Here is a 26395-nt window from a genome sequence, read left to right as displayed (position 1 = left end):
TTCCTTTATTATTAGGACTAAGGAAAAGGCCACAAAATAGTGGCAAGGTTTTTAAGTTGTATTCATTCAACTTGTTTTTATTATTGCTTGTTAGCCGCCCTGAGCCCGGCCTTGGCTGGCGAGGGCGGGGTATAAATAAAAATTATTATCATTATTATTATTATTAAGGTTTGTGGGTTTCTTGGAACTCTTCCCCAGCCAAAGATGTTACAGAAAGGATTGGGGGGTGAAGTGGGCTTTGGGGAGATAAGGAACCTAAAACGGATACAAACGTTAGGCTTGATTCTGCAGACATAAAGTCACCTCAGTTCCAAGGTTGAGGTTGCAGGCTGTATATGCCCCTCCCAGGGCCAAATTAAGACCTTTTAGAGACCCAAAGCACTTAAAAGATTATGCTGGCCCGCACCATATTGATTCAAAATAAAAAGCAATATTATACTTTATAAGAAAAAAAAGGAAAAAAAGAAAGCATAGATTTATTGCAGCACATGACGGGATCTGAACTCCTCACATTATTTTGATCTAGATTAGTAGGAATACCCCCTGGAGATAAGTAATAAAAAGAAAATAGAAAAATTGGGGGAAAGTTTGTAGTGGAGTGTAAGGAAGCCTAACAAAGTTGTGATTTTCCCCTTGATGGGAGGTATTCCTACTAATCTAGATCAAAATAATGTGAGGAGCAGTGTGGAAGTGATATTAATTTGGGATTGCCAGCAGGTGTGTAACAGTTGCTGGTCTCAATAAATGTCCCCCAGTTTTGGTCACTCTCCCCATTCCACAGATGGGACTACCAAGGCTGAAAGTGAGCATTTTGCCCAACATCTCACAGCAATTCCTTGGCAGAGGGAGGAATTTGAACCCACATCTCCAAGCTTCCGACGCATCAACACTAGGTATGTTGAGCTTTTCAGACTGAGCTGTTTGCTCCTGTCGATCTCAGTAAAAATGTCTGCCAAATTGAAAAGATGGACCTTTCCCCCCGCATGCTAGAAAAAACTTCACATGCTGCATTTCTGTCTGTTGGGCTGCTCAGACAGCCATAAAAACAGGGCTTAAAAAAAAAAGAAGTAGCAGCAGCAACTTTTATCTCAGTTTAATTAGCGGTACTTGGTGAGGCAAAAGGAAAAGGAAGATTATGGTTAGGTGAGTTTATGCAGAGGCTTAAGTAATTTCAGAAGCTGTGCTTTCTGACCCATAAGCCCCTCACTATCAGTGGTAAGTGGTGAAGGAAAAGACACTCTGTACATGCTTTAAAGGTAAAGGGTAAAGGGATCCCCGACCATTAGGTCCAGTTGTGGCCAACTCTGGGGTTGCGGCGCTCATCTCGCTTTATTGGCCGAGGGAGCCGGCGTACAGCTTCTGGGTCATGTGGCCAGCATGACTAAGCCACTTCTGGCAAACCAGAGCAGCACATGGAAACGCTGTTTACCTTCCCACTGGAGCGGTACCTATTTATCTACTTGCACTTGATGTGCTTTCGAACTGCTGGTTGGCAGGAGCAGGGACCGAGCAACGGGAGCTCACCCCGTCGCGGGGATTCGAACTGCCGACCTTCTGATCGGCAAGTCCTAGGCTCTGTGGTTTAAGCCACAGCGCCACCCCCGTCCCTTGTACATGCTTTAGGGAACTGATATTCCAGGGCAGCCTTGGCATTGAAAGCAGATCCTGGAGCCAAGGCCCAGTGCCGATCAAACCCCTGCCTGGGGTTGGGATAAGTGGGCAGGTCAAGGTAAGGGATGCAGAAGTGGGGTGGGAATGAAGACTCACTGAAATGTTGCCCCCCACTGGACAGATCCGGCAGTTCCATCATTTCCCAAGCTTCATGCGCCTGCCTCCTTGTGCCAGCTGCGATCCTGGGGGGGCTGTCCAACCGGAGCAACCGGAGCGTGGCAGAGCCCACTTCCTGGAGGGCCCGCTCCCTGCAGCTGCCGGAGGAGACAGAACAGGCAGAGATCAGCTACAGGTTCTACAGCTTGCCAATGTCGCTTGGGGAAGGGCAGATCACATGCTTTGCATGCAGAAGGCGCCGGGTTCAACCCCCGATGGCATCTCCAGCTAGGGAGAGATGCTGCCAGCCAGTGTGGACATTACTGAGCTAGATGGCCCAATGGTCTGAGTTGATAGGAGGCAGCTTCATATGTCCCTCTGCTGTTGCAATGCCACTTCTGTTTGAGCTTTCAAAACCACACAAGCACAGCATGGGTTTCATTAGCGGGGGAAACGTCTCTCACCCTTGCAGGAGAGGTAGCTTGTGCAAAAAGGCACAGGTATGAATCTGGGAGAAATAAGGTTCAGTTTGCATTATCGCAGGAGCCTATCTAATTTGGGTTTCCTGAAACAATATGTGAAACAAATCTTATGACACCTTCTTTCCTCCAAAAAGTTCCTTTTATCTTCACAACATCCCTGTGAGGTAGGTTAGGGTGAGAGGCAGTGATTAGCTCACAGTCACCCAGTGAGCTTCATAGCTGGGCTGGGATTCGAACTCTGGTCTCCCCGGCCCTAGTCCAACAGTTCTCCAACAACAACAAAATTGCACAAAACTGTATTAGGGGAAAGTCTGCAGCAAAATGCACACATCTTGGTGAAAATGGTATACAAAGCCACACTGATTTTAGGACAAATTGCTTGCAGAGATTTGTATGTTAGGAGAAATGTGCAGTAAAAGCTGGCTGTTTTTATGAGGAATTTTTCAATAAATTGCAAACTGCTGGAGAAATGTTGCAAACTGAAGATTAGAAAAATGAGAAGCTGAGACAAAATGGGGCAGACTCATCCGTCCCATAGGCACAGGAGCAATCTCTTCTGAGGTTGCCAACAACAACAAAACAATATAGCCCTCCCTGCTCTTCTGCTTTTAACAGCAGCTTGACAGGCAAGGGATTAGCAGGGGATGCATTCCCCCTTTAATATCTGCCAAAAAAGCTGCCATAACAAAACGGAGGAGCAAAAGCTGGCTGGGAAACTGGCATCCAGTTCACTGAACAAGCAGGAGCCTAAACAAACCGAGAGAAACATCCATTGTTTCCAATGCCTATTGTTACTCAGATAACCTGCTGAATACATCCCTTTCTAAAAGGATTGTGCTTTCTCTTCCACCACAACTCTGTCCTCCAGAATGAGCCTCCTCTCTCTGTTTTAGCTCACCTCCCAGCATCACACAGAGGTATGACAACAACAAATTTCAGGTGGCCTTTTCTGTCCTCTCTCTGCAACGCAGTTCTCCACCTTCGAATTTAGCTACACAATCCTCCTCAGCCAAATTAATTTAATTTTTATAATTTATTTTAATAATTTTAATTTTAATGAAGCAGAACAGGCTAAGGAGGCCATTTCGGATCTGGAAGGGGCTCCTGGATTTCTAACAGCCTGAGTGACATCGAAACAGCCAAAAGTGACACAGGTATAGAGGGAGCTGCCCTCTACTGAGTCAGGCAACTGGTCCATCCAGCTCAATAGTGTCAACACTGGCTGGCAGCAGCTCTCCAAGGTTTCAGGCAGGAGAACCTGGAGCCTTCCCCGAATTAATATTGGGGAGTGATTCAGGGGCAAAGCCACCCAAGCAAACATCTGGAGTTCAGGGGGGCTGACTAGTTAACTAGCTACTCCTTCCTTGAAGGTTTTAAAGCAGAGGTTGAGTGGCCATCTGTCATGGTTGAGATCCCTGCATTGCAGGGGGTTGGACTAGATGGCCCCCAGGGGTCCCTTTCAACTCTACAATTCTATGACAGCATCCCTGACAGCCTGTGCCCAGCCTCTCCAGCAAAGAACAGCATACCACCTCCCAAGGAGGACGCCTGTTCCACGGTCAAAGAGTACTTATGGTTAAGGCGTTTCCCCCTAACATTTAGCCGAAATAATCCTCTTTGCAAACAGTACAGGCAATTATCTTTCCCGCCAAGCTGGTGCTGCTGACCAGCATGGCCATGGTTGCTTTAACGTCCCTTAAAATTGTTACTGTGCTCACAGGAGAAAAGCAGGAAGCAGGTCCTTGGTCCATCTAACTCAATACTGCCTACACTGACTGGCTGAGATTTCTTCCCTAACAATGATCCTCTGTCTAGGTGATAGGTATTCTACCTTTTGCACAAGCCACAAGATGGTTTATAGCAAGGCAACCATGCTGGCTGTCCCACAAGGACTGGACTAGTTGGTCTGCATTGAAGCAAGCTGAGCTAGCAGAAAGCGGCAGGGATAAGTTTGAATTGATTCCTCCCTTTTCGGACACAGTCCTATATGCCTACTCACCTGGGAGGAAGTCCCATTGAACTCATTGGGGCTTACTACTGAGGAATACATGTGGGATTGGACTGTTTTTGTTGGCTGTAGCAACAGCAAGGGGAAAGACCCAGAACTCTTTTATTATGCTTTTAGATGTGCTGGAAGCCGCCCAAAGTGGCTGGGGAAGCCCAGCCTGATGGGCGGGGTAAAAATAATAAAATTATTATTAATATTAATCCTCACCTCCCTTTCTTATAGATGCCAGCCCCACTGGGGAAGGGCTGTGGCTCATTGGTAGAGCATCTGCTTTGCATGCAGAAAAGCCCAGAATCAGTCGTGCTGGACATCTCCCTGTACGGCTTGCAATGTCCCCTGCCTTGAAACCCTGGAGAGCTGCCAATTCGTGTGTTGGACCAGTGGCCTGACTCAATATAAGGGAGCTTGCTGTGTTCCCATTGCATTTGGTAGGGCTTACTTCTGAGTAGGCATAGTTAGGACTGCACTTTAAAAGACTGCAGCTGCAAATCCTTTGCAAACTTTGTAAGCCCCTTTCCAACGCAGCAGAGTTTGCTTCCAAGTAAACACCTGTGGGAAAATGCTGCACAAGCTTGTGCTGGATCAGACAAAAGGGCTGTCTAGTCCAGGATCCTGCTCCCACCACTGGCCAGCCTTTGGGACCCTAACAAGCATGTTACGAAGGCAATGGCCATTCCCTGATGTTCATCCCCAGCAGCTGGCAATGTCCTAGGATAGCTTGCCCCTGACCATGGGAGATCAATTTAGCCAGGATGTCTAAGACTCATCTATGGTCCTCAAGAAGTTGTCTAATTAATTTTCATTATTATTATTAAAAGGCAGCCACCGGTGACATGAATTGTGGCAGAGAGGTCTGTGAGTTAACCAGGTGCAATGGAAGCATGGGTTCTGTCTGTTCTGAAACCTCTGCCAAGCTGGTTGTGGGAAGAGTAACAATTGCCAGCAAAGTATCTCTGTTTCTGCATTCTCTGCAGTATGCATCATTTCAAAAATCTCTGCCGTGTCCCCTGTAACTTTTCCGCATAGGGGAACGTACGAAGCTGCACCGTACTGAGTCAGGCCATTGGCAGGCTGGCAGCAAGGGGTCTCCCTCAGCCATACAGGGAGAGGTGCAAGACTGAAGGGGGGAAATGACTGAACCTAGGAGCTTCTGCAATGAAAGCAGATGCTAAGATGCTCAACAGGATCTCAACCCTGGGACCATCTGCATGCAAACGTTCCCTACTCCCCTGATCACACAGTCTTCTTCGTTACCCTAAATAACAACCCTCTTCCCACCTGTCATCACATCCCAACGGACCAGCCCCACACCCCACATTTCCTTCAAGACAACACACAACACTCCCCCCCCAACACCCATTTTAATCATCACAACAAACTTGCTAGGTACGCTGGGCTGGGGGGGGGGGGGGAGCCTAGCTAGAGAGGAAGACTGACCCCAAGCCACCCAGGGAGCCTCAGATTTTAGGTGTATGACAGGTATTAAATCAGAGCCTCAGGTCCAGCCACCGCACCAGATAGTATTCCCAAATTGCAAGCACAAAAGGATCTGGCCAGCTGCTTACCTCTCATTGAGGGTAACGACAGACGACTCGAGCGGCTGTTCTTCATCAAGGCTGGACTCCCGGAGGAGGGCGAAGGACCCCCACGACGACATCCCTGTCAGCAACCCACTCACAAGCACCAGGTGGAACATGGCGCACGCCAGGAGGGTGCCACACCAAGCCAGGCGGGCAAAGCCAGGGGGGAGAGAACAGCGGGGGTGCAGGGTAGCCTAGCCCGGTCAAGAATGCCAGCTAGACTAGGCGGGCGAAACTGGCTTGGGCAGAGCAAGGATGGAAGCAGAGGGACTGTGAGAACCCACTTTTATCTGCCTCTCCCCCAACACTGCCGTGACCTTGGCATTTTTCACAGGCAGGCTTGTGCCTTCCCTCAGAGGAATTGGAGAGGCAGCATCACGCGCCAGCTTCTGGGGGCCGTGTCCCAGCATTCGCCCTCCCACAAAAAAACCCTACCTTGTGCGGGGCGGGGGAATTAAAACCAGGAGCTGAGATTCAGCGTCAGAAGAACATGCTTGAAATAGCCCAACTGAGTTCTGGAAGGGTGGGCAAAGGAACTTCTGGGCATAAGCAGAGTGCTTTAAAAAAATAACAAAAACCAAACATCTGCACCTGGTGCAGGTCCCATTCCTTTCAATGGGGGCTGTGTGGGAGAACATTTCTGCTGCACTGGACCTGTTGGATTCCATGGTGGCGGCTTAAAAACCTTGTATTTTACCTCAGCCTGGGTGTTTCAGAGGCAAGATTGTCTCGCTGCATTAATGAACCTAAGAACATAGGCCTCCTGCTACCCTTAGGGGCTGGCTGCCCGCTGGGGGTGTCTCCTGGGCTATGCCTCCACCCATCGTGATTCAGAGCAGGCCTCTTCTCCACTCCTGCCACGGCCTTTGATTGACAGTTCAGCCGTCAGATAAGGTTCATTTGACACCTTCATTCACCCCTTTTTCCCTGAAAGAAAAGGGGTGCCATTTTGTGGTTCACCTCAGGGGCCAAATGTCTTCCGCCAGCCTTGCTTCAGCTGCTGTCACTGAGGATGTGGGCAGGAAGCAAGGCAGTGCAAAGGCCAGCAAGCTCTGAGGTTCTGCGTAGACGGCCTATTTCTGGGGTACATGCCTCTGCTCCCACCTCAAAAAGCTGTAGCTCCTACACAGAGGCAGAATAAAGGAGTAAGGAGGGCTGGCTGTCAGGCAGGCAGGCAAAAAACCCAGTGCCTTTTCCTTCCCCCAGTTGTTACTGCTTGATGGGTCTATTGAGCAGGACTAACAATGGCTACAACCCTTGGACTGCACAGCCCTTCACAAGAGGGTTCAGAGCCTTCAGAGAGAGGACTGTCCTCTGCAAAAGGGAATGTTCTGACTCTGCCCATCACTTTAAATTTCCCACAATGCACCAGAGACCACTAAATAGAATCACTCTGGGACGTTGTCGTAAATGTAAGAATACGAAAAATGAAGAAAGACTCACTTAGAAAAAAGAAGTTTATTACAATCATTTTTGTTATTTATTTATTCATTAGTGGGGTGGGGGGGAAGCTTTTTCAATTTGCGTATAAGAGTCAAATCTTAAATCTGATGTAAATATTTATGGATAAGTTGTTTAGTGTTTGCAGATTACTTTAAAACGGAGACAATCCAACACTATTTATCTTCAGTTCTGACTGAATGAATTACATAATTCATACCTGGCTCATAGTTGTTTTCTTTTTATTTCCAGAAAAGGAAAATTTATTGCATTATCATATTGTATGTGTGTGTGTGTTGCACCTTTAAAAAAGTGTTTTGCAGTTTCAGTGCATGATGAAAGTACTCCAGTTTTCAATAAAAAGATTATTTCATTGCTTTTGTAAAGCCCACCACTTTTAACTTTCCGTGAGGCCACAGCACATCCTGACCACCTTGATGAGACGCCTTCAGACCTAGAGGCAGCCCTGGCTGCTATAACCACATCAATTGCTATTAGCCACAACAAACCCGCCTTGTCCAGAGGCAGTGTGTCCTGTGTACGTGATGGATGCGAATAACAAAACCACAGGTGCTGCTTGTGAGAAGGACACACTGTTGGAGGTAAAAAAATGATGGGCTAGATGGGCCTTTGGTCTGATCCAGCCAAGGAAGGTTTTTTTGTTTAAATTGCTTAAAATGTTTACTCAGTAGATACAAAGATCAAGCTTTGCAAAAATAATAATAAAAGAGGACAAAGAAAAATATATTTACAGTAACTGTAAGACACGTTTGCATCTTGTCATATAATTTGAGAGCACAATCAATCGTGTCCTTCACTCCAAAATTCATTGATCCTCGCCAAGTCCTCCTAAAATATGTTATTTTCCAGATTTTAGCAATGAATATTTTTTTTTGCAGCTGTTAATAAGTTAGCTAGCTATTATTTTTGAATCTGCATCTAATACTTGAATCTTTCAATGACCCAGAAGCATTTTTTATTTTTTATTTTTTGCATCTAGAGGTAGTGAATGTCCTCCTAGCCAAGGTTGCTTTTAAGTGTGTGGGGTTTTCCCTTTCATTCCTTATTAAAAATAAACCCAAGAAACAGTGCCCGCTTTCATCTGACAGGTTGGGGGGTGAGGAGGAGACCTCGACTTCTCTTTTCTCTTTCCCCTTTTCTCCCTCTCCTAAAAGCGAGACATTCCTGCGTTAACAGGGAACTCTTGTCTCCTTAGCCTATAAATAGCGTCCCAGGTTGACTTGGGGAGGGGGGGCGGTATGTGTGCATGAAAAAAAGTGTGTGCAGGATGGGGGGAGCAACATGACCGAACGGTGGAATCTGCTAGGAGATTAGCCGTCCGCAGACACAGCACACTGCACCTGCTCCCAAGGTCTTCACATCAAGGGCTGAGGGTGGGAAGTGGGGGGAGTTGCTAACTGGACTGAAGCATTAAATTAGCTGCAGCCATGGCTGGGCGAGGGGGGGCGGACAAAATGAGGGACTAGTCTGCGGGTGCCTGGCTCTTTTTAAGTCAATCCAGGCCCTTCTCTCTGAATAGTCCCTTTTCTTTAAATAATAATAATAAAAGGAATTATCTAGCCCTTTGCGATAAGGATGGGCGAAGGGAACAGCGGTGCTGTCAGGACAGGGTTTAGAATTGTAGAGTTGGAAGGGACCCTGGCGGTCATCTAGTCCAACGCAGGAATCTTTTTCCTGAACACGGGCCTCAAAGCCACAACCCTGAGATCGAGAGTCTGCCGACTGAAATATCAAGAATAGAAACATAGGAAACTGCCTTACACTGTTAGGCCCTTGGTCCATCTAACTTAGTATGGTCTCCACTGACCAGCAGCACCTCTCCAGGGTTTCAGACAAGATGTTCCCAGCCCCAACTCTACAGCTGGGACCTTCTGCATTCAAAGCAGAAGTCCTGTCCCTGAGCTACAGCTCTTATCCTCCAAACAGAGTCACAGTCACATTTTCAAGTAGGACACCTTGAACTGGACTCAAGCCGGCACAAGGCTTTGGGGCTGACGATGACCCACAGTGCCACTCGCCAACGTGGCAGCTACATTTGGCACCATCTTCAAGGGCAGCCCCAAGTAGAGCGCCTTGCAGCAGTCCAGGTGGGAGGTAATGGGCACCTGCGGCCAGGAGCAGCCACAGCTAGGGCACCAGCCGTAAGTGAGCAGTTTGTCAGTTTGGGCACATGGAGTTGTCCTTTCCGCTGAAAAGTCCAGAACCAGAGTCTGTTCCTCTGCATCTTCTTGTCCTCATCATGTGATTCACCTAACTGAGAATCCGCTTGTATCCAGATGCAGGAATAAGCTCTCCTACTTGGGATGGGAAACCTGCAGCTAAGAATGGGTGGATCTGTTTGTTTTTGTTTCTTGTTTTTACAGTCTTAAATCCAACTCTCTATATTTCAACATCAGTTTGCAATTATTTAAAGAGTCCTTGTTAAAATTATCTATCATATGAGAGCAGATTTCTCTTAATGCTGTCAATTTTACCTAACTCTACTTTTTTTAAAAAAATGACTTGACTGAAGAACCGCATTGCAAAATACAGAGAAGTGTCAATTTCACAGGGTGCAGAGGAGGCAAAAGGGATGTCCTGGGGCTGAATATATCCATGAACTGAAACCCACATGCCTAATCGATGAAAATGCCTTTGTCTGGGTTGCAAGGGCCATTCTCATTTCTGCAGAACAGCTGCCAGAGGCAGAAGAGCCAGACTACCCCCCCCCCGCAATTAGCTGGCAATCTTGTGAACCACATCCTCTCAGGGCCAAGCTTTTGACTCTAAAAGTGTCTTGTTTTTAACACCTTAAGTGTGCAGTAGGTTTGTCTTTTCAAACTGAAAGTTGCATCAGCTGGGGTTGGGGATGATAAATTAGCTGGATCGGGTGTTTGCACTGGGGAAATTTCCACCCTGCACTCCATTTATAGAATCATAGCATTATAGAGTTGGAAGGGACCACAAGGGTCATCTAGTCCAACCCCCTGCAATGCAGGATTTATTTATTTTTGCCCAGTGTGGGGTTCAAACCCACGACCCTGAGATTAAGAGTCTCATGCTCTACCGACTGAGCAGTGGTACTACAGATCTTCCTCGGGAGCACACGAAGGGAGTAAGGGGTCAAACTGCCCTTTCCCTGCTTGTTCCTGAGCCCTCACTGCATGAAGTGAAGGTACAGGGAATCAGGCAGAGGGGGCCTTCTTGGCAGTGGCACCTTTCCATCGTATGTCAAGGAGACAAAAGAACTACACAACTTTTAGAAGACATCTGAAGACAGCCCTGTATCAGGAAGTTTTTAATGTTTGACGTTTTATTATGTTTGTACAGTATATTTGTTGGAGGGCAGGGTAATAATAATAATAATAATAATAATAATAATAATAATACAGTGGTACCTTGGGTTAAGAACTTAATTTGTTCTAGAGGTCCGTTCTTAACCTGAAACTGTTCTTAACCTGAAGCACCACTTTAGCTAATGTGGCCTTCTGCTGGCGCAGCGCTTCTGTTGCGCGATTTCCGTTCTCATCCTGAAGCAAAGTTCTTAACCCAAGGTACTATTTCTGGGTTAGCAGAGTCTGTAACCTGAAGCGTCTGTAACCTGAGGTACCACTGTAATAATAATACTCCTCTTGGAGGCCCTTCCAACTCTACAATTCCTGGAAATTCGAACCAATGCTCAGCAAAGGCCAGGTATCATCTAAACTTCACGTAAGCTTTGTGTAAGCAAATGAGCTGGACTGCTCAAGAAAGCAGTCTCCTGGCTGAGCCCCCGGCCTGTTTTGTTCCTCTTGGAGAAAGGGGGGCAGGAAGGGGAGCGAGAGGCCAGAATGCCAGGATTGCTCTGCTCCAGCAAACTACATCCTGGGCCTGCCAAACACCCCTCAAACTCACCCACCCCGGAGGAACAAAGGAACATTGCCAGTGGCCTGCCAAGTGTGGGGCAGGTGCCCAGACAGAGATGCTGGGGGGAGGGGGGGAGAAGGTTGAGAACGCGCTGCAAGCACAGGTGGGGCACAGCAAGCAAAGGGAGGACCATCGCTCAAAGCCGCAGGTGTGATCAACCAGGGCATTTCGGTTTCTTTTTCTAATAATAATAATAATTTATTATTTATACCCCAACCATCTGGTTGGGTTTCCCCAGCCACTCTGGGCGGCTTCCAACAGAATATTAAAATACAATAACCTATTAAACATTAAAAGGTTCCCTAAACAGGGCTGCCTTCAGATGTCTTCTAAAAGTCTGGTAGTCTCTCTGACATCTGGTGGGAGGGCGTTCCACGGGCGGGTGCCACTACCAAGAAGGCCCTCTGCCTGGTTTCCTGTAACTTGGCTTCTCGCAGCAAGGGAACCGCCAGAAGGCCCTCAGCGCTGGACCTCAGTGTCCGGGCTGAACGATGGGAGTGGAGATGCTCCTTCAGGTATACTGGACTGAGGCCATTTAGGGCTGTAAAGGTCAGCACCAACACTTTGAATTGTGCTTGGAAATGTACTGGCAGCCAATGTAGGTCTTTCAGGACCGGTGTTATAGGGTCTCGGCGGCCGCTCCCAGTTACCAGTCTAGCTGCTGCATTCTGGATTAGTTGTGGTTTCCGGATCGTCTTCAAAGGTAGCCCCACATAGAGCGCATTGCAGTAGTCCAAGCGAGAGATAACTAGAGCATGCACCAGTCTAGCGAAACAGTCTAAGATAGCCTTAATATGCAGATGCAGGCAGCCTTCCTCAAGAAAGGCAAACGCAGAGTGGCAGTGGTTTGTGAGAGTGGCTCTCTGCACATGCTCAGAAGGCCGCCCTGCCCTTGCCACACACAGGTCCCCAAGGGCCAGAAAGCCCTGCCACCCCTCCCTAGAGCATGATGTGCACTTGAAGTCTTTCCGACACCCACCCGCCCTCCCAAAATAACACCCCTCTTGTCTTCCTGCCTCTGTGGTTCCTCCCCACTCTGTCTCACCTCAGCATCTTCTTCTGAGGTCTGAGCCCCAGAAGCTACTTTCATTCCTAACCACACAGCTGTGCAGATTGCAGCCGCGATGTGGCCGACAACCTTCCCTGCCACTCGCTCAATGCTGTGGGGGCTCTGGATAGCTGCCCCCTTTGCTAGCACCTTTCTGGCCCCAGACCTGAGCACGGTGAGAGCGCCTGAAGGGGAGGGCAGAGGTGAGGGTGAAGGGTGGGGGCCCAGGTGGCCAAGGAGGGTGGTGTGCAAGGGATTTATTCAAGTACTATTGCTTGGCATGCCATCCCTGCCTGATTCTCACTGACGGGGCTCCTGTGCTTTTAATAGCTGCCTTACAGGCAGACATTCAACTGGTGAAGCTTAGGAACACAGGAAGCTGCCCTTTACACTGAGTCAGGCTGTTTGTCCATCTAGCTCAGTGTCGACTACACTGACAGGCAGCAGCTCTCTGGGGTTTCGGATTGGGGACATGGTTTGTTCATTTTGGGAGTCAAAAGCACAGGCGTCAGAAGAAAAGATGGCTGCCCAAGGGAATAAAAAATGAAGTGTCTAGGCCATGGGTAGGCAAACTAAGGCCCAGGGGCCAGATCCGGCCCAATCGCCTTCTAAATCCGGGAATCAGCGTGTTTTTACATGAGTAGAATGTGTCCTTTTATTTAAAATGCATTTCTGGGTTATTTGGGGGCATAGGAATTCGTTCATTTCCCCCCAATATAGTCTGGCCCCCCACAAGGTCTGAGGGACAGTGGACCGGCCTCCTGCTGAAAAAGTTTGCTGACTTCTGGTCTAGGCCAAATGGGGTTGCCAGCAATGGATAGAACTAAGATTGTAAAAGAGAAAAAAATGGAGGGGGGGGATCGTTTGCGATACTCCCTGGAGGGATTCAATTAACCCTCTCTGTGCCTTTTGCTTTTGTCTCAGTCCCAACTGACTCAGATGTTCCAGGATTTTATGAGGCAGTTCAATAAAACCTACCTGAGCCAAGAAGGTAACAGCAGCATTGATTCCCATTGGGTTAGGGTGTGGGTAAGGGAATATGGCAGGAGGGGAGGGGTCCTCTCTGGGGAGAACAAGCCCCACACATTGAGCACAAGATTCCTGCATTGCTGGGGGTTGGACTAGATGACCCCTGAGGCCCCTTCCAGCACTACAGTTCTTTGATTCTATGAGAGCGATAATAGAATTCACAGTCAGTTTCATGGCTGAGCAGAACCGGGTTCCTCTCTGCATCCTGGCTTTTCTGCAAGACTTTGAATATTGGCTCACCGCGACAACCCAGCTTGAAAAACTACTTGCAGCTCTTTGGCAGCAAGCAGGAGCCTCTGAGCATGAGGAGAGTGCTTTCTGAGGCTAGGCTTCTTGGGCTGAGGTTCAAGACAGGAACAAAAGAATGATGATGATGGGGAATGTCTCTTCAGATCGAGGATGGGGAAACTGTGGCCCTCTTGACCTTGCCGGACTCTGACTCCCATCAGCCTCCAGGCAGCATAGCTAATGGGCCAGCGAGGATGGGGTCCAGCTACATCTTCTGAAGAGCCTGACAGGTTCCCCCCACCTGCTCTCTAATTTGCATCTCTTGGCTTGCTCCAAAATGTGGAATATGCACAACCTTTGCGCTGTGTTTGGGGGCCTCTTGCTGCTTATTCTCCTTCTCTGGGGGCACCACTGATTCTCCTTCCTCCACTGTCTCCTCTTGATTTCTGACCCCAGAGATGCAATATCGGTTCAAGGTCTTTGTGCAGAACTTAGAAGTCAGCCGGCGGCTGCAGGCTGAGGAGTTAGGGACGGCGCAGTACGGGGTCACCCGCTTCAGTGACTTGACAGGTAAAAGTGTGTGTGTGTGTGTGTGAGAGAGAGAGAGAGAGAGAGAGAGAGAGAGAGAGAGAGGAGGCTGGATGTTGGGTGTTATTAAATTAAAGGGCATCACAGAGACAAGGCTGGGCTTGCCCAGTGCGCCACGTTTTTCTTAATCTTGCCAGGGCCTTGTGACATTCTCAGGCAGGTAGGAATTCAACTGGAGAAAATTGTAGCCAATAAAGGCTGCACCTGTTGGATTTCAGTTTGTGGAGGAGCTAATGCCGGTAATTTCAGACGAAACGAAACAAAACCATTGGGTGGTGAAGGGGAGAGGGTCTGTAGCTTTACCTCTGAATGTTTCAAACTCAACAAGACCTTGACGGCTTCCAGGGCAGGATTCAGGTATCAACTGGAGCTCAGGAAGCAGCAGCAGGCCAGGAAAAATCATACAAAATAATTCAGAACGCTCAAACTCCAGACCACCCAGTGAAGCTGAAGATTCAGAGCAGACAAAAAAGGAAGTCCTTCCTCACACAGAACCTAGTTAAAACTTTGGAGCTCACTCCCACAAGACGTAGTGGCATATCCCAGCTGGTCAAAAGCTCTCAAGGAGGGTGTGAAGCAGGGCCAGTGAGTGGTATTGTTTGGGGAGCAGCCCAAGGGGCAAATAGAGAAGCCTGGAGGCAGGGCCGGATTTAGGTTTGATGAGACCCTAAGCTACTGAAGGGAATGGGCCCTTTATAGGTCCAGCTGTCCTTTGTCAACAACAAATTATCACTGGTTTTTGTGTTGAATATATGCTCTATGGTAATTTATGGACCTGATAGGTATCAAAATCATTTGCACATGTTGCCATGCAACCAGTCCATGAAGAATGTAGGCTCCCTATGTATAGAGATGAGCAAACCAGTGATATTTTAGGGAGCCTGGTAGCAAGCGGGGCCCATTACTTACATCATAGGAGCCTACACAACACAAAACACTTGCTGTATGTAGGTTTTATTTTATTTGTTTTTTATCTTGTATTTTGGAAATGTACATCCAGGTTTTTTTCCTTTAAATTTTTTGGGGGGCCCTAAGAGAGTGAGGCCCTAAGCTATAGCTTGTTTAGCTTATATGTAAACCCAGCACTGCCTGGAGGGCCACATATGGGCCTGAGGCCTGAGGTTCCCTGTCCTGGCGTCACACACATTACAAGACATGCACATATCTGCTTGTGGAGGTGACTGACGGAGCACAACTCCGACCTTTCTTTTCCTTTCCCCACCACACAGAAAGTGAGTTTGCGATGATGTTTGGCATCCCTCAACCCTCCCAGCTCGGCCTGCCCCCCAGCTTGAGGGACTCGGATAACTCCCGCCTGGAGAAATTAACCAAATCCTGTGACTGGAGGAAAGCTGGCGTCATCCCAGCCGTAAAATACCAAGTAAGTAGACAGAAAGGGATTGTGCAATGCTTCGGCATACTCGTCCTGCCCCACAGAGATGGGGTGGAGGAGGTATTAAGGCCAGTGTACCCCACACACAGGTGGCATTGTGGTCTAAACCACAGAGCCTAGGGCTTGCCGATCAGGTCGGTGGTTCGAATCCCTGCGACGGGGTGAGCTCCCGTTGCTGGGTCCCTGCTCCTGCCAACCCAACAGTTTGAAAGCACATCAACGTGCAAGTAGATAAATAGGTAACGCTCCGATGGGAAGGTAAATGGCGTTTCCGTGCACTGCTCTGGTTCGCCAGAAGCGGCTAGTCATGCTAGCCACATGACCTGGAACGCCGGCTCCCTTGGCCAGTAAAGTGAGATGGGCACCGCAACCCCAGAGTCATCCGCGACTGGACGTAACGGTCGGGGTCCCTTTTCCTTTACCTTTTACCCCACACAAGTGATTCCCCAGTCTCTTCTCTGTCCTGCTTTGCCTGAGCAATGGGAAGTTCAAGGGGGGCTGTTGTAGGGTTCCCTTTAGAGAATGGACAGGAGACTTCAAAGCCCTTCCTGAAAGCCTCAATTTGTTTAATAAGCTTATAACAGGGAATCGATGCAGCCAATGGGAGCTTCAAGGCAGAATCGAAAGCCATTCTAGAGTCATCCACACTGAGGGCACAGAGAACCAAGTCTCCCTTGAATTACGCAAGCGAGGGTTGTGCAGGGCTGTCAATTTCTGTTTCAGTTTATCATTTTTCAACTCCTCAGTTCAGTTCTCTGTACATCTCTGTTTGCAATCCCCAAAGTAAAAATTCATTAGCATCCTAGTGCACATTTCCCCTGACAGGCACATTTTGGCATTCAGTTTTGCCACCTGGTATATACCGGTACATATTTTTTTTTGCAGGCAATTTCCCCTAATACAATGCATTTTTAAAAATGTTTTCAATAATATATGCATTCTAACACCCACTTCTCCTACGATAATAGACACTTGGTTTGTCTGGAGAGCCGCAGTAGAAAAGTGGGAGGAAAAAGGTGTCGATTTCAGAGGATGTCTGCGTTGTGGTTCGCATATTGTTTTGGAAAGTGCAAATCAGGGACGTTTGCACTAGAATCCAAACTGAATTTTCTCCCTATCCTTGACACCACCGGTGCTACAGTGCGCTAAAGCAGTCCAGGAGGGGATTGATGGGGAAATGCACTGAGAAGTGTGGGGTGAACGAGTTATGGGCAGGAAGACGTGTGATGATTGCGCAAGCAAATCTGGGTGAACGCTCACTGCTAACAAAGCGGAACAAATGCTCCATAAAGAACGGACCTAGTCTGACTTCTTACACCAGCTTTCGGCAAGCAAATCAGGAAGAATGACTGCTGCATAAAGAGGCTGTCTTGAGGGCCCCCCAGCATTCAGCCTGATATCTAGCTGATTCTACCACCCTCATTGTTTTATTTTCATTCTAGGAAATGCTTTAGTTTTCCAGTAAATTTTCTGTGTGGGCAACCGGCTGTTTAAAGGCATCAGAACAAGGCTGGGGGAGTGGGGGGTGGGAAGGGTGTCAGTTTATGGCTTATCTCCCAAGTCTATGTTAGGGTTTTTGAGAACAGAATTTTGGGGACGGAACAGGGGTGGGGGAGAAGAGGATGGGATATGTCCCAGGTTAACTATTCCTGCTCCCTACAATCTCTCTTCCCTTCCCCTCCCAGGGCAAAAAGTGCAGGTCTTGCTGGGCTTTTGCTGCTGTGTCCAACATTGAGGCCTTATGGAACATCCACAGACATGTGCCAAGGAACCTTTCGGTCCAGGGTATGTCGGGCATTGGGAGAGCAGGGCAAGGGGTGGGTGGATGGCCAGAGACAGGCAAGGCATGGGAGTATATTTTAGGCACAGGAGCTCATCATGGTAATCACCTTCCCATAGCCACACACCCCAAACATCTCAGTGGGCTGGCTCTTGAGCCGCCCCACCCCAAGCAGGGCATTGCAAAATTTGCAAAATGTGAATTTCGAAGGAAAGCTGTTTTTCCAGTTTGTTTGTTGTTTTGGAAAGGGGGAATTAGTTAGGTTCACCTTTAAATGCGAATTGAATCAAAAGTCTCGCCCATCCCTAATCACTGGATGTCTAAAAAAACCCACAGGTATCTTGACTTGAGTTCAAGTTACGCTGCAAAGGAAGGTCCCAGCCAATCCAAGTGGGAATCTCTTCAGTTGAATCTGCCAAACTGGCTCCGAGCTGTGTAGTCTGCCCCATCCTTGCTAGCTGGAAGGTTCTTCTTTTCGCCAAGGCATGGAGATTACGTACATTCCAAAGGCTGGAGGCAGATTTCTAGCTATAAGGAGACCCTCGCTTGTCATTCATTGACTGTTGTCTTTCTTACACGAGTTAATGGGAGCTACCCGTCCTGAACCCAGACATCAGCCTAGCAAATAGCACTTATGCTGTAATTTGTGGTTGAAAAAGAAAGGGGGGGGGGGGAGAGTGCAAACATTACTGTTCTCCTTTTGTCCTTCCACTGAAACATTTCCATGTAGGGTCCATTTACTGTTCAGCCATTCAGGAAATTTTACAAAGCAAGCTTTGGGTCTAAGCACTGGCAGGGACCATCAAAGGGACGGTTGTGTGTATGTTGAACTCAAACCACCAGTCCAGTTTGGGATTCTCCTTAGGGTGGGTTGACTCTTTGTTCTTCCATTTCAGAGGTACTAGATTGCACATACAACAAGATCGGTTGCCTGGGAGGCTTTGTGTGGGATGGACTCCGGACTGTCTTCAACAGCAGTAAGCAAACCTTTTGAATTCCCACTCTTCTTATTTATTTTCTGTAGGAACAACCCTTATAGCCTGCCTTTCCCCCATGGATCTGGGCTATTATGTTCCCTGCCAACATATTTTACCCTCACAACAAACCCTGCAATGCTGTTAGCCAGGTAGATAGAATCCCAGTTTAATTCAGAATTATTACAGGGCCTTTAAGCATGAGTCAACAGTGTGATGCAGCAGTAAAAAAAAGCTAATGCTACCCTAGGCTGCATCAACAGAAGTATAGGGTCCCGATCCAGGGAAGTCACAGTCCCGCTCTATTCTGCCTTGGTCAGACCACACCTGGAATACTGTGTCCAGTTCTGGGCACCACAATTTAAGAAAGATGTTGACAAGCTGGAACGTGTGCAGAGGAGGGCAACCAAGATGATCAGGAGTCTTGAAAGCAAGCCTTATGAGGAACGGTTGAAGGAGCTGGGTATGTTTAGCCTGGAAAAGAGGAGACTGCGAGGAGATAGGATCAAGTATCTAAAGGGCTGTCAGATGGAAGATGGAGCGAGCTTATCATCTGCTTCTCCAGAGAGTTGAATCCCAACCGACTGATTCAAAACACAAGAAAAGAGATCTGACTTAACATTAGGAAGAACTGTTTGGCAGTGGAACAGAGTACCTTAGAAGGTGATGGACTGTCCTTCCTTGGAGGTCTTCAAGCAAAGGTTGGACAGTCATCTGTCATGGATGCTTTGGTTGAGATTCCCGCATTGCAGGGGGTGGGACTAGATGACCCTCAGGGTCCCTTCCCACTCTATGACTTTGATTCTAGGAATGTAGGAAGCTGCCTTTCACTGAGTCACACCTGGGGTCCATGTAGCTCAGGGTGGTCTCTGCTGGCCAGCAGAGGCTCTCCAGGGTTTCAGATCTGCCCCAACTACGTGGGGAATATGGGAACTGAACTTGGGACCTTCTGCGAGTGGGTGCTCTGCTACTGAGCTAGGGCCCTTCCCTATCTCTGCACTCCTGGCACTTTTGCATATTTCACCCCACTCCTTGGATCTTGTCTTTACTCCCTCCTGCCCCAAGAGACTAGGCAAACTAAAATTCGGGAAGCTAATTGGCCTGGCATTGTATAAACTGGAGAGGTTGGCTGGGACCTGTGTGTGTGTGTGTTTTCCTGCTTAAGTGGGGAAGGGGAGAAGGGGAGTATGTGCTGCCTTCCCCCAGCCCACTGCTATTCACCTGCTGTGTCTTCCTTCCTTCCCAGGCGGACTGTCAAACAGCCTTCTGTACCCCTACACCGGCAGAAATCAGACATGCCAGAAGCACCAGAAACGAACAGCTACCCACATCGACGGCTATGAATTACTCCCCAGGGATGAGAATTGTAAGGATTTACTAGCCCATGGCAGAGTAGGAGGTCTGTGGGGGAAGTGGGTGTGAATTGCAACTTCGCACAGTAAGAAAAGGATAAGAAGGCATAATTTGTTAATGGAGGTGTTAGAACTGAACCTTTCTGATTCCAGAGGTGTGGGAAATTTGCCTCTAGCAAATACGCAGTAAGGGAAGGAGAATGCACTCTGCACATGTTTAGAGGGTGCTCTCCTCTGCTGGTATTATCCATAACTGGGCCTAGGCTCTTAGGATCTTGACTCAGTATAATGAATGAACATGTAGCAGGAGGAAAGGGTTGTGTTCTGGGACAAGGAAGAAGCATCATTTAGGTTAAAGCAAAGGTAAACCTTTTTCCGCTGAGGGCCACATTCCCTCAGGGGGAATCTGTTGAGGGCCACATGCTGGAGGTGGGCAGTACCAGGGGCAAAAATGGGCAAAATTGCATATCACTCACACATGATGCAGTAGACTAGAGGAAGTGATTTCCAGAAGGGTGATCCAGAGAACAAGAGGATCATATGGAAGAGGTTGAAACTCTTTTCATTTCAGAGATTTGGGCTCACTTTGCCTGGCCATCGCCTGCTCTTTGGCCAGAGGCTTTGTCTTTAGTTGCCACACTGAGGAGCCAAATAGCATTCCGCGTTCCAGGAGCAAGCTTCTGAGCAGCGCAGAAAACTTTGTCAGGCGGGCCAAAAAATCACAATCCAATCGATCGAGGGATGAAGTTATAGCTCCAGGTTTACTGACCCAGTAAAACTGTCGGTTCTCAAAACAACAGAGTGGAAAGTTTTATTGGGTCAGTGCTAACTGGGCAGGTGATAGATTTTCTCATTCCCTCCTCCCTGGTTTTGCTCTAGAATGGGTAGACCTGTAAAATGTTGTGTCACTTGAAAGCAGTTTGAACATTGGTCAGGCTGCAGCAATTCACCTAACCTCTGACAAGGCCCTAAGCCAATGGAGGCTAGTTGTGGGTGGGGGGTGTGTGTGTAAGGGGCTACTCATTAGAAAAGTCGCTCTGGACATTCTCAGAGGCCTTCCTCATAATTCCTCATGTTCTAAGACTGAACTTGGACACTAGAATATATATTTGGAGAAAGGGGTTATTGGGTTGTTTTTGGTTTTATTTTTATTTTTATTACGATTATATTTATATTGTGATTTTATGTTGTAATTGGCCTGAGACCTGTGGGTACAGGGTGGTATACAAATTTTAATTTTAATAATAATAATAATAATAATAATAGTCTAGTTTGCTATAAAAGCTAGGGTTCGCCTATCTTCTCCTCACCCCAGTGCTAACTCTTGGCTTCCCCTCCCCGCTGCATTTCTCAGATATCGCTAGAATCGTTGCTTCCCAGGGGCCTGTAACTGCCCTCCTTAACCAGGCTCGCCTTCAGGTAGGTGCCCAACAGAGTGGAAGAGAAATCCCATCTCACCCACCAACTTACCCAACTTGTTTGCTCATACCCTCTCCAGCGGCGTCTGGTGCCCCTTGCTGCTGGTAGGACAGGAGGCAGGGAGGCGAACACTAGGTGGCGCCAGAGCCCCTGACAGGCAGAGCCAACTCATTCTGGTTCCTCTATGCTACATCCTCCTCCCAGCTGAGTTTTCCAAGGGGAAACACTGTGACTAAGGAGGAAGCGGACAGGCAGGCTAGTTCAAAGTAAGAAAGCAGGAGGGTGGGGCAGTGGCGGGCTTTGGGCTCTCAAATGTCGGTGGTGCCCTGTGTGGCTGAACCAGTCGCACTACCCTAAAAACACCTGGGTTGGAGGCAGGCTGCGGGCAAACTGAGATTGATGGAACGGCATCGCATTCACACGAATGGCCGCCTTGCTTTCTGCCGATTTAGACCTGCTCTTTCCCCCTGCTCTTTCCCCCTTTCTGCTAGAATTACCAGAAGGGCATCATCCGATCCCCTTCCCAGTCCTGCAACCCGAAGCTACTAGATCATGCTGCGCTCATTGTGGGCTACGATGAAGGTGAGCAAAGGGCTTCACTCTCTTGTCTGTGCAGGGCAATTATTAGACTCCAGGTCTATAGCTGCTGTTCTGTAAAATCCTCCTCTCCTCTTGCACTCATTGTCTCCGGACTGTACCATTTTAGATTGCAGGTGATGGCTGCCATGACGGAATGCTCCACTCCCATTTTGGCCAGGGGGGGACGGACCCTGAAGATATCCTGACATGTTAGCTTTCTATGTGCAGGGATTTTTTTTTTCATGGAGGATCCTAGAATTGGAAGGGACCCCGAGGAATCTCAACTAGATCATCCATGGCAAACGGCCATCCAACCTCTGCTTAAAAACCTCCAAGGAAGGACAGTCAACCACCTTCCAAGGTAGTCTGTTCCACTGTCAAACAGTTCTTCCTAATGTTTAGTCAGAATCTTCTTTTTTTGTAACTTGAACCATTGGCTCAGGCCCTACCCTCCGGAGCCAGAGAAAAACCAGCTTGCTCCAGCATGGAGCTCCCGTGTTGAGTCTGCCTACATGAGACAATACTGACCAAAAGCTTATCTGGTCAACTCCTCCCTGTCCTTCAGGAAATGTGTCAATTATTTCCAGTTTTTTGAAGTCTTTTGGCTGGGTAGCTGCTGCTGTTTTTACTGCCAGATGGACTGAATAGGACAGCTGTTCCCAGACTTTGTCCCTCACAGACCGCTTAAAAATGGCTGGTGGTCTTGGTAGACCAGGCATCCCCAACCTGCGGCCCTCCAGATGTTTTGGCCTACAACTCCCATGATCCCTAGCTAACAGGACCAGTGGTCAGGGATGATGGGAATTGTAGTCCAAAACATCTGGAGGGCCGAAGGTTGGGGATGCCTGTGGTAGACCATTTTGTGATTTCCCCCCTCCGCCTGTCACAGGAACTGTAATGGAGCATACTAGATGCTGTAGGAAAGCTGTCTTCATCTGCAGCTGGAAAGGGCTGTGTGGTCAGGGTGCAATTTGACTGCCTTAGTGAGAAGACCAGAGTGGATTTTTTATCCCTCTCCTGTAATACTATGAAAATAATTGGGTTTATATTTTATTTTAAGGAAGTATTTCTAAACCACCTCCTCATAAACTATCAATACTGATATGGTACTTTGGGGAATTTGGAATGCTTCAGGGGCATTGTATTGTTTGTAATCCTGACACTTGTTTATTTGTTGCTATTCATATTCATTTATAAAATCAGAGCTGTCTACAAACAACGGTACATAAAATGTACAGTGAAAACCGTATGAAAAGTTAAACTTAGAAATTGGGTGGGTGACCAAATTGATCAGTGGTCTGGAAACCAAGCCTCATGAGGAAAGGTTGAGGGAGTTGGCCATATTTAGCCTGGAAAAGAAGAGTTTGAGAGGAGATATGATAGCCACCGTCAAATAACTGAAGGATTGTCACATGGGAAATGGAGCAAGCAGCAAGCTTGTTTTCTCCTGCTCTGGAGGGTAGGATTCAAGTTACAAGAAAGGCTATTCCTACTATGATTCTATGACTTAACATCAGGAAGAACTTTGATGGTAAGAGCTGTTCGACAGTGGAACAGACTCTTATGATACGTTGAGGACTCTCCATCCCAAGAGCTGACAGCTTCTCAGTCTCATGGCATAGTAAACAACTTTTTTCCAAGCATCAGCGGTTGATCCCCTGCTCACTGCTATCTCCAGAGTGAATTCAGTAGCCAAGATTTATGTATTGGCTATCAGCAGTCACCACTTAATTATCTCTGTTGGCAAGGTGCCGACAGAAGACGCTCAGTCCGCCATGTTCCTCCCCCAGAAGTATAAAGCAATACTTAGCTTCCATTCTCCCCTTCTGTGCAGTCAAATCTCGACGTGGATCCTGGGTTGGACCATATTGGATCATCCAGAATTCGTGGGGAGAGCGCTGGGGAGAAAAGGTGGGCTGATCTCCACTTCTTTGGCCATTGGGGAGTTTTGGTGGAGTGGGGCAGGAAGCATAGGAACTGGGCAGGGTTGCTGTGTGCCTGGCGTGAGAGAATCAGATGGGGTGGGTGAAACCCATCAACATCCTTGTTAAGCTGGGGGGGAGGGGGTGCTTCCACCTCAGGACTTACAAGGGTTGTCTTTTGACTACCAATGGACCAGAACTGGCTATAAGGCTTGGGACTGGGACAGGGGGCGGTGGATGAGAGTGGGCTTTAGGAAGCTGCCTAGCCTAGTATTTGATTGTGCTTCTCTCAGGATCTCAGGCAGAGTGGGGTCTTTCATATCAGCTTTTAACTGGAGGTGCTGGGGAATGAACTTGGGACTTCCCTGTGCTTCGTCACAGGAGAGTGCTGGTCAGTAATCACACAGTTCAAAGGTGGAGTTAACTCTTTATTAGCAAAAGCACAACCTCCACATATTTGGTTGAGTGTCAGGTCTAAGGAGCAGAGCAGCTCCTACCTGGTGAATCTCCTCCATGAAAATCAGATGCTGAGACTGAAAGCCTCCTCACCAGGGCTTTCCCCCAGCAATCAGAGACTGTGCCTGCATGCAACCAACCTCACCTCCCCCCTTTTCATGCCTCTTCTGGTTCTGGGAGATGGGGGTAGCGGAGCTTGTTACAGCAAGAGGGAGAGACATCCTGGCTGACTCCTTTCTGCCTTTTGGCTTCCCTCCTCTCCTACTTCAGCTTCTGCCTCTGATTCTAGTCTTCTCTCTGCCACAGACTCTCCCTGCTCACTAACGCCTGTTGCCTCTTCAGCTTCCGACCCCTCCTCTTCCCCGTCTTCTCCCTCTGACCACTCATCGCCATCCCACCGCCACTCCCCGGGCTCTGAGCCTTCTCCCCTTGGGGGTTCCCCAGCTGATTCCTGCCACCATTCCTCTGCATCCAACCAGTCCATGACACACAGTCTCTCCCAGGCACACAGGTAGTTAGTTGCCTCATAGCAACTCAGGCTAGTTGTCTGTCTAGCTCATGATTATCTAATCTGATGGACAACAGGACCCCTCTTCTCCTGCTTCCTGATCCTCTGAAGTGGAGATAGAAACTGGGACCTTCTGCTTGGAAGCAGGTGTTCTACCACAGAGCTGGCGCCTCTCCCAAACTTATTTTTCAGGGGAGAGGTTGAGCACACACGTGGTGTGCAAAAGGTCTCAGCTTCAATTCCCGGCATCTCTAGTTAAAAACAAGGAGGTCAGAGAACAGATCATTGGAAAGACAATTTCTCCAGCAAGCCAGTCAGGGTAGACGGAGGTCACTAAACTTTTGGTGGGTGTATGGGGAATTTTGAGTAAGTGCTCTGGGTGTTGATTACAAAATGGCTGCTGTGGGGTATGGAGTATAACACAAAATGGCCGCCGTGGAGGATGGGGGTTTGGCATAACACCAAATGGCCACTGTGGCGCGTGAGTCATAATAGAAAATGGCTGTTGCTTCCGAAAGATCAGCAACAGTGACAGGACCACAAAATTGTGTGGGCTTCAAGGGGGGAGAAAAACCACCTACATCAGCCATGGCTACATTTGCTTGCAGAGAGAAGCTCTTTGTGTCTTTCCTCTGTTCAGAACGGAAGGGAAGGTGTCTGGCTCTGGCATCAAATGAAATGTGGGCTGGTTTGAAGGGTGTGTGTTAAAGGTAGGAGAGGCCGAGCCATTGAGAAGAGAAACTGAGCAGGAAGAGCTCCCTTGAGCATCACTTTGCTGACCTCTGGAGGAGACAATATTGGGCTAGATCAAGGACCCTGCGGCCCCCCAGCTGGCGTGCTTGGACTGACACGCCTGCCAGGCGCCGAGCGCAGGGCTTTGGCCTGAAGCTCAGCCAGAGCCGTGACACTTTTGACCCCATTCCCTTCCCACCTAGGGCTACTTCCGGCTGCACCGTGGCACCAATACTTGCGGCATTGCCATGTTCGCGGCAACAGCGCTTGTCCGGGATTCCGAGGGAAAGAAGCCTGTGGTTTGCCGTCCTTGATGGCGCAACTGTGTTCATGATCTGGAGTCCAACATCATCTGGAAGCGACCGCATGGGCTGACTCCTACAGCGCATCACCTCTTTTTGGCTCGAATCAGGCCTGCCATTGTTGCTTCTCCCTTGCACAGCTTCTAATGCCACAAGCTGTCATACCCCAGCCATATTTTTCTACAGCATTATGTCACTGAACGGTGCAGACCCCCAATTTTGTTGTTGTGGACTGCATGCCAGCAATGGGGCAGGGCTGAAGCCAGCAGTGGGGGAACTCTATTTCTGGGGGCCCTTGTTGCGCAACCACCAACGAGGTCTAGGTAACCACTGTTTTCTTCTTCTAATTTTTTATTAGTTTTACATAAAAGTTTTACACCATAAACATAACATTTTCACACATTAAAAAAAGGGTTCTTTCAAACCTTGAGACCTCCATCCTTCCCCTCATGGGTTCCAATTCTATTCCTGCATCTCCTACTGTAATCCATCTTTTATATAATCATAGTATCCAAAATCCATGTTACATTACAAGTGTTATTGTATTCCTGCCAATGATTTCAGCTGTTTACAGTGATCTCTCAGATAGGTGAGAAAGTTATTCCAGTCTTTTAAAATACTTGGTCTTCCTGATTTCTGGCCTTTCCCATCAGTCTTGCCATTTCTGCATATTTCATCAGCTTGATCTGCCACTCTTCTCTGGGCGGTACTTCTTCTTTCTATCTCTGGGCAAGAAGCATCCTTGCTGTTATCTTCTTCAATGGGGTTGTTCCATGACAGATCAGCACATTTTAATATAAACAAAATTTGCTACTACATCTCAGATTTTGATTAAAATTCTTGTACTGGATTATCTCACCTATCAAAATCACTGGTGTGAATAAAAAAATTGCTATGCCTTA

The 26395-nt window shown here is 48.1% G+C and overlaps 2 protein-coding genes across 10 annotated transcripts in view; one reads left to right on the top strand and one right to left on the bottom strand.

Moving 5' to 3' along the window:
- LOC308465702 (uncharacterized protein) overlaps positions 1-7197 on the bottom strand; it is an 11131-nt gene extending 3934 nt beyond the window's left edge. Inside the window, exons 1-2 of the mRNA XM_080985813.1 lie at positions 5823-7197; positions 1768-1925 (exon numbers count right to left, since the gene is read on the bottom strand). Of these exons, the coding sequence (XP_080841939.1) occupies positions 1768-1925; positions 5823-5953 (289 nt within the window). The 5' untranslated portion in view covers positions 5954-7197. The remainder of the gene's footprint in view (positions 1-1767; positions 1926-5822) is intronic.
- CTSW (cathepsin W) overlaps positions 1-26395 on the top strand; it is a 27654-nt gene extending 1259 nt beyond the window's left edge. For 3 of the 9 annotated variants that reach the window (XM_080985798.1, XM_080985797.1, XM_080985799.1), the window contains exons 2-11: positions 782-893; positions 13945-14058; positions 15306-15457; positions 17155-17254; positions 18146-18226; positions 19470-19589; positions 20930-20994; positions 21486-21576; positions 23408-23484; positions 25395-26395. In XM_080985798.1, coding sequence (XP_080841924.1) covers positions 782-893; positions 13945-14058; positions 15306-15457; positions 17155-17254; positions 18146-18226; positions 19470-19589; positions 20930-20994; positions 21486-21576; positions 23408-23484; positions 25395-25505 — 1023 coding nt within the window. In that variant the 3' untranslated portion in view covers positions 25506-26395. Of the gene's footprint in view, positions 1-781; positions 894-7664; positions 7880-10941; positions 11332-12190; positions 12407-12487; positions 12795-13155; positions 13223-13944; positions 14059-15305; positions 15458-17154; positions 17255-18145; positions 18227-19469; positions 19590-20929; positions 20995-21485; positions 21577-23407; positions 23485-25394 lie in introns of those variants that run through there. The other 6 variants (XM_080985796.1, XM_080985800.1, XM_080985793.1 and 3 more) reach the window with 6 other exon arrangements.

This window comes from Podarcis pityusensis, assembly GCF_964106645.2.
Source record: "Podarcis pityusensis genome assembly, chromosome: 16".
Classification (NCBI taxonomy): domain Eukaryota; kingdom Metazoa; phylum Chordata; class Lepidosauria; order Squamata; family Lacertidae; genus Podarcis; species Podarcis pityusensis.
Note: the sequence above shows the minus strand (reverse complement) of the source record. Positions and strands in the feature narration are given on the sequence as shown.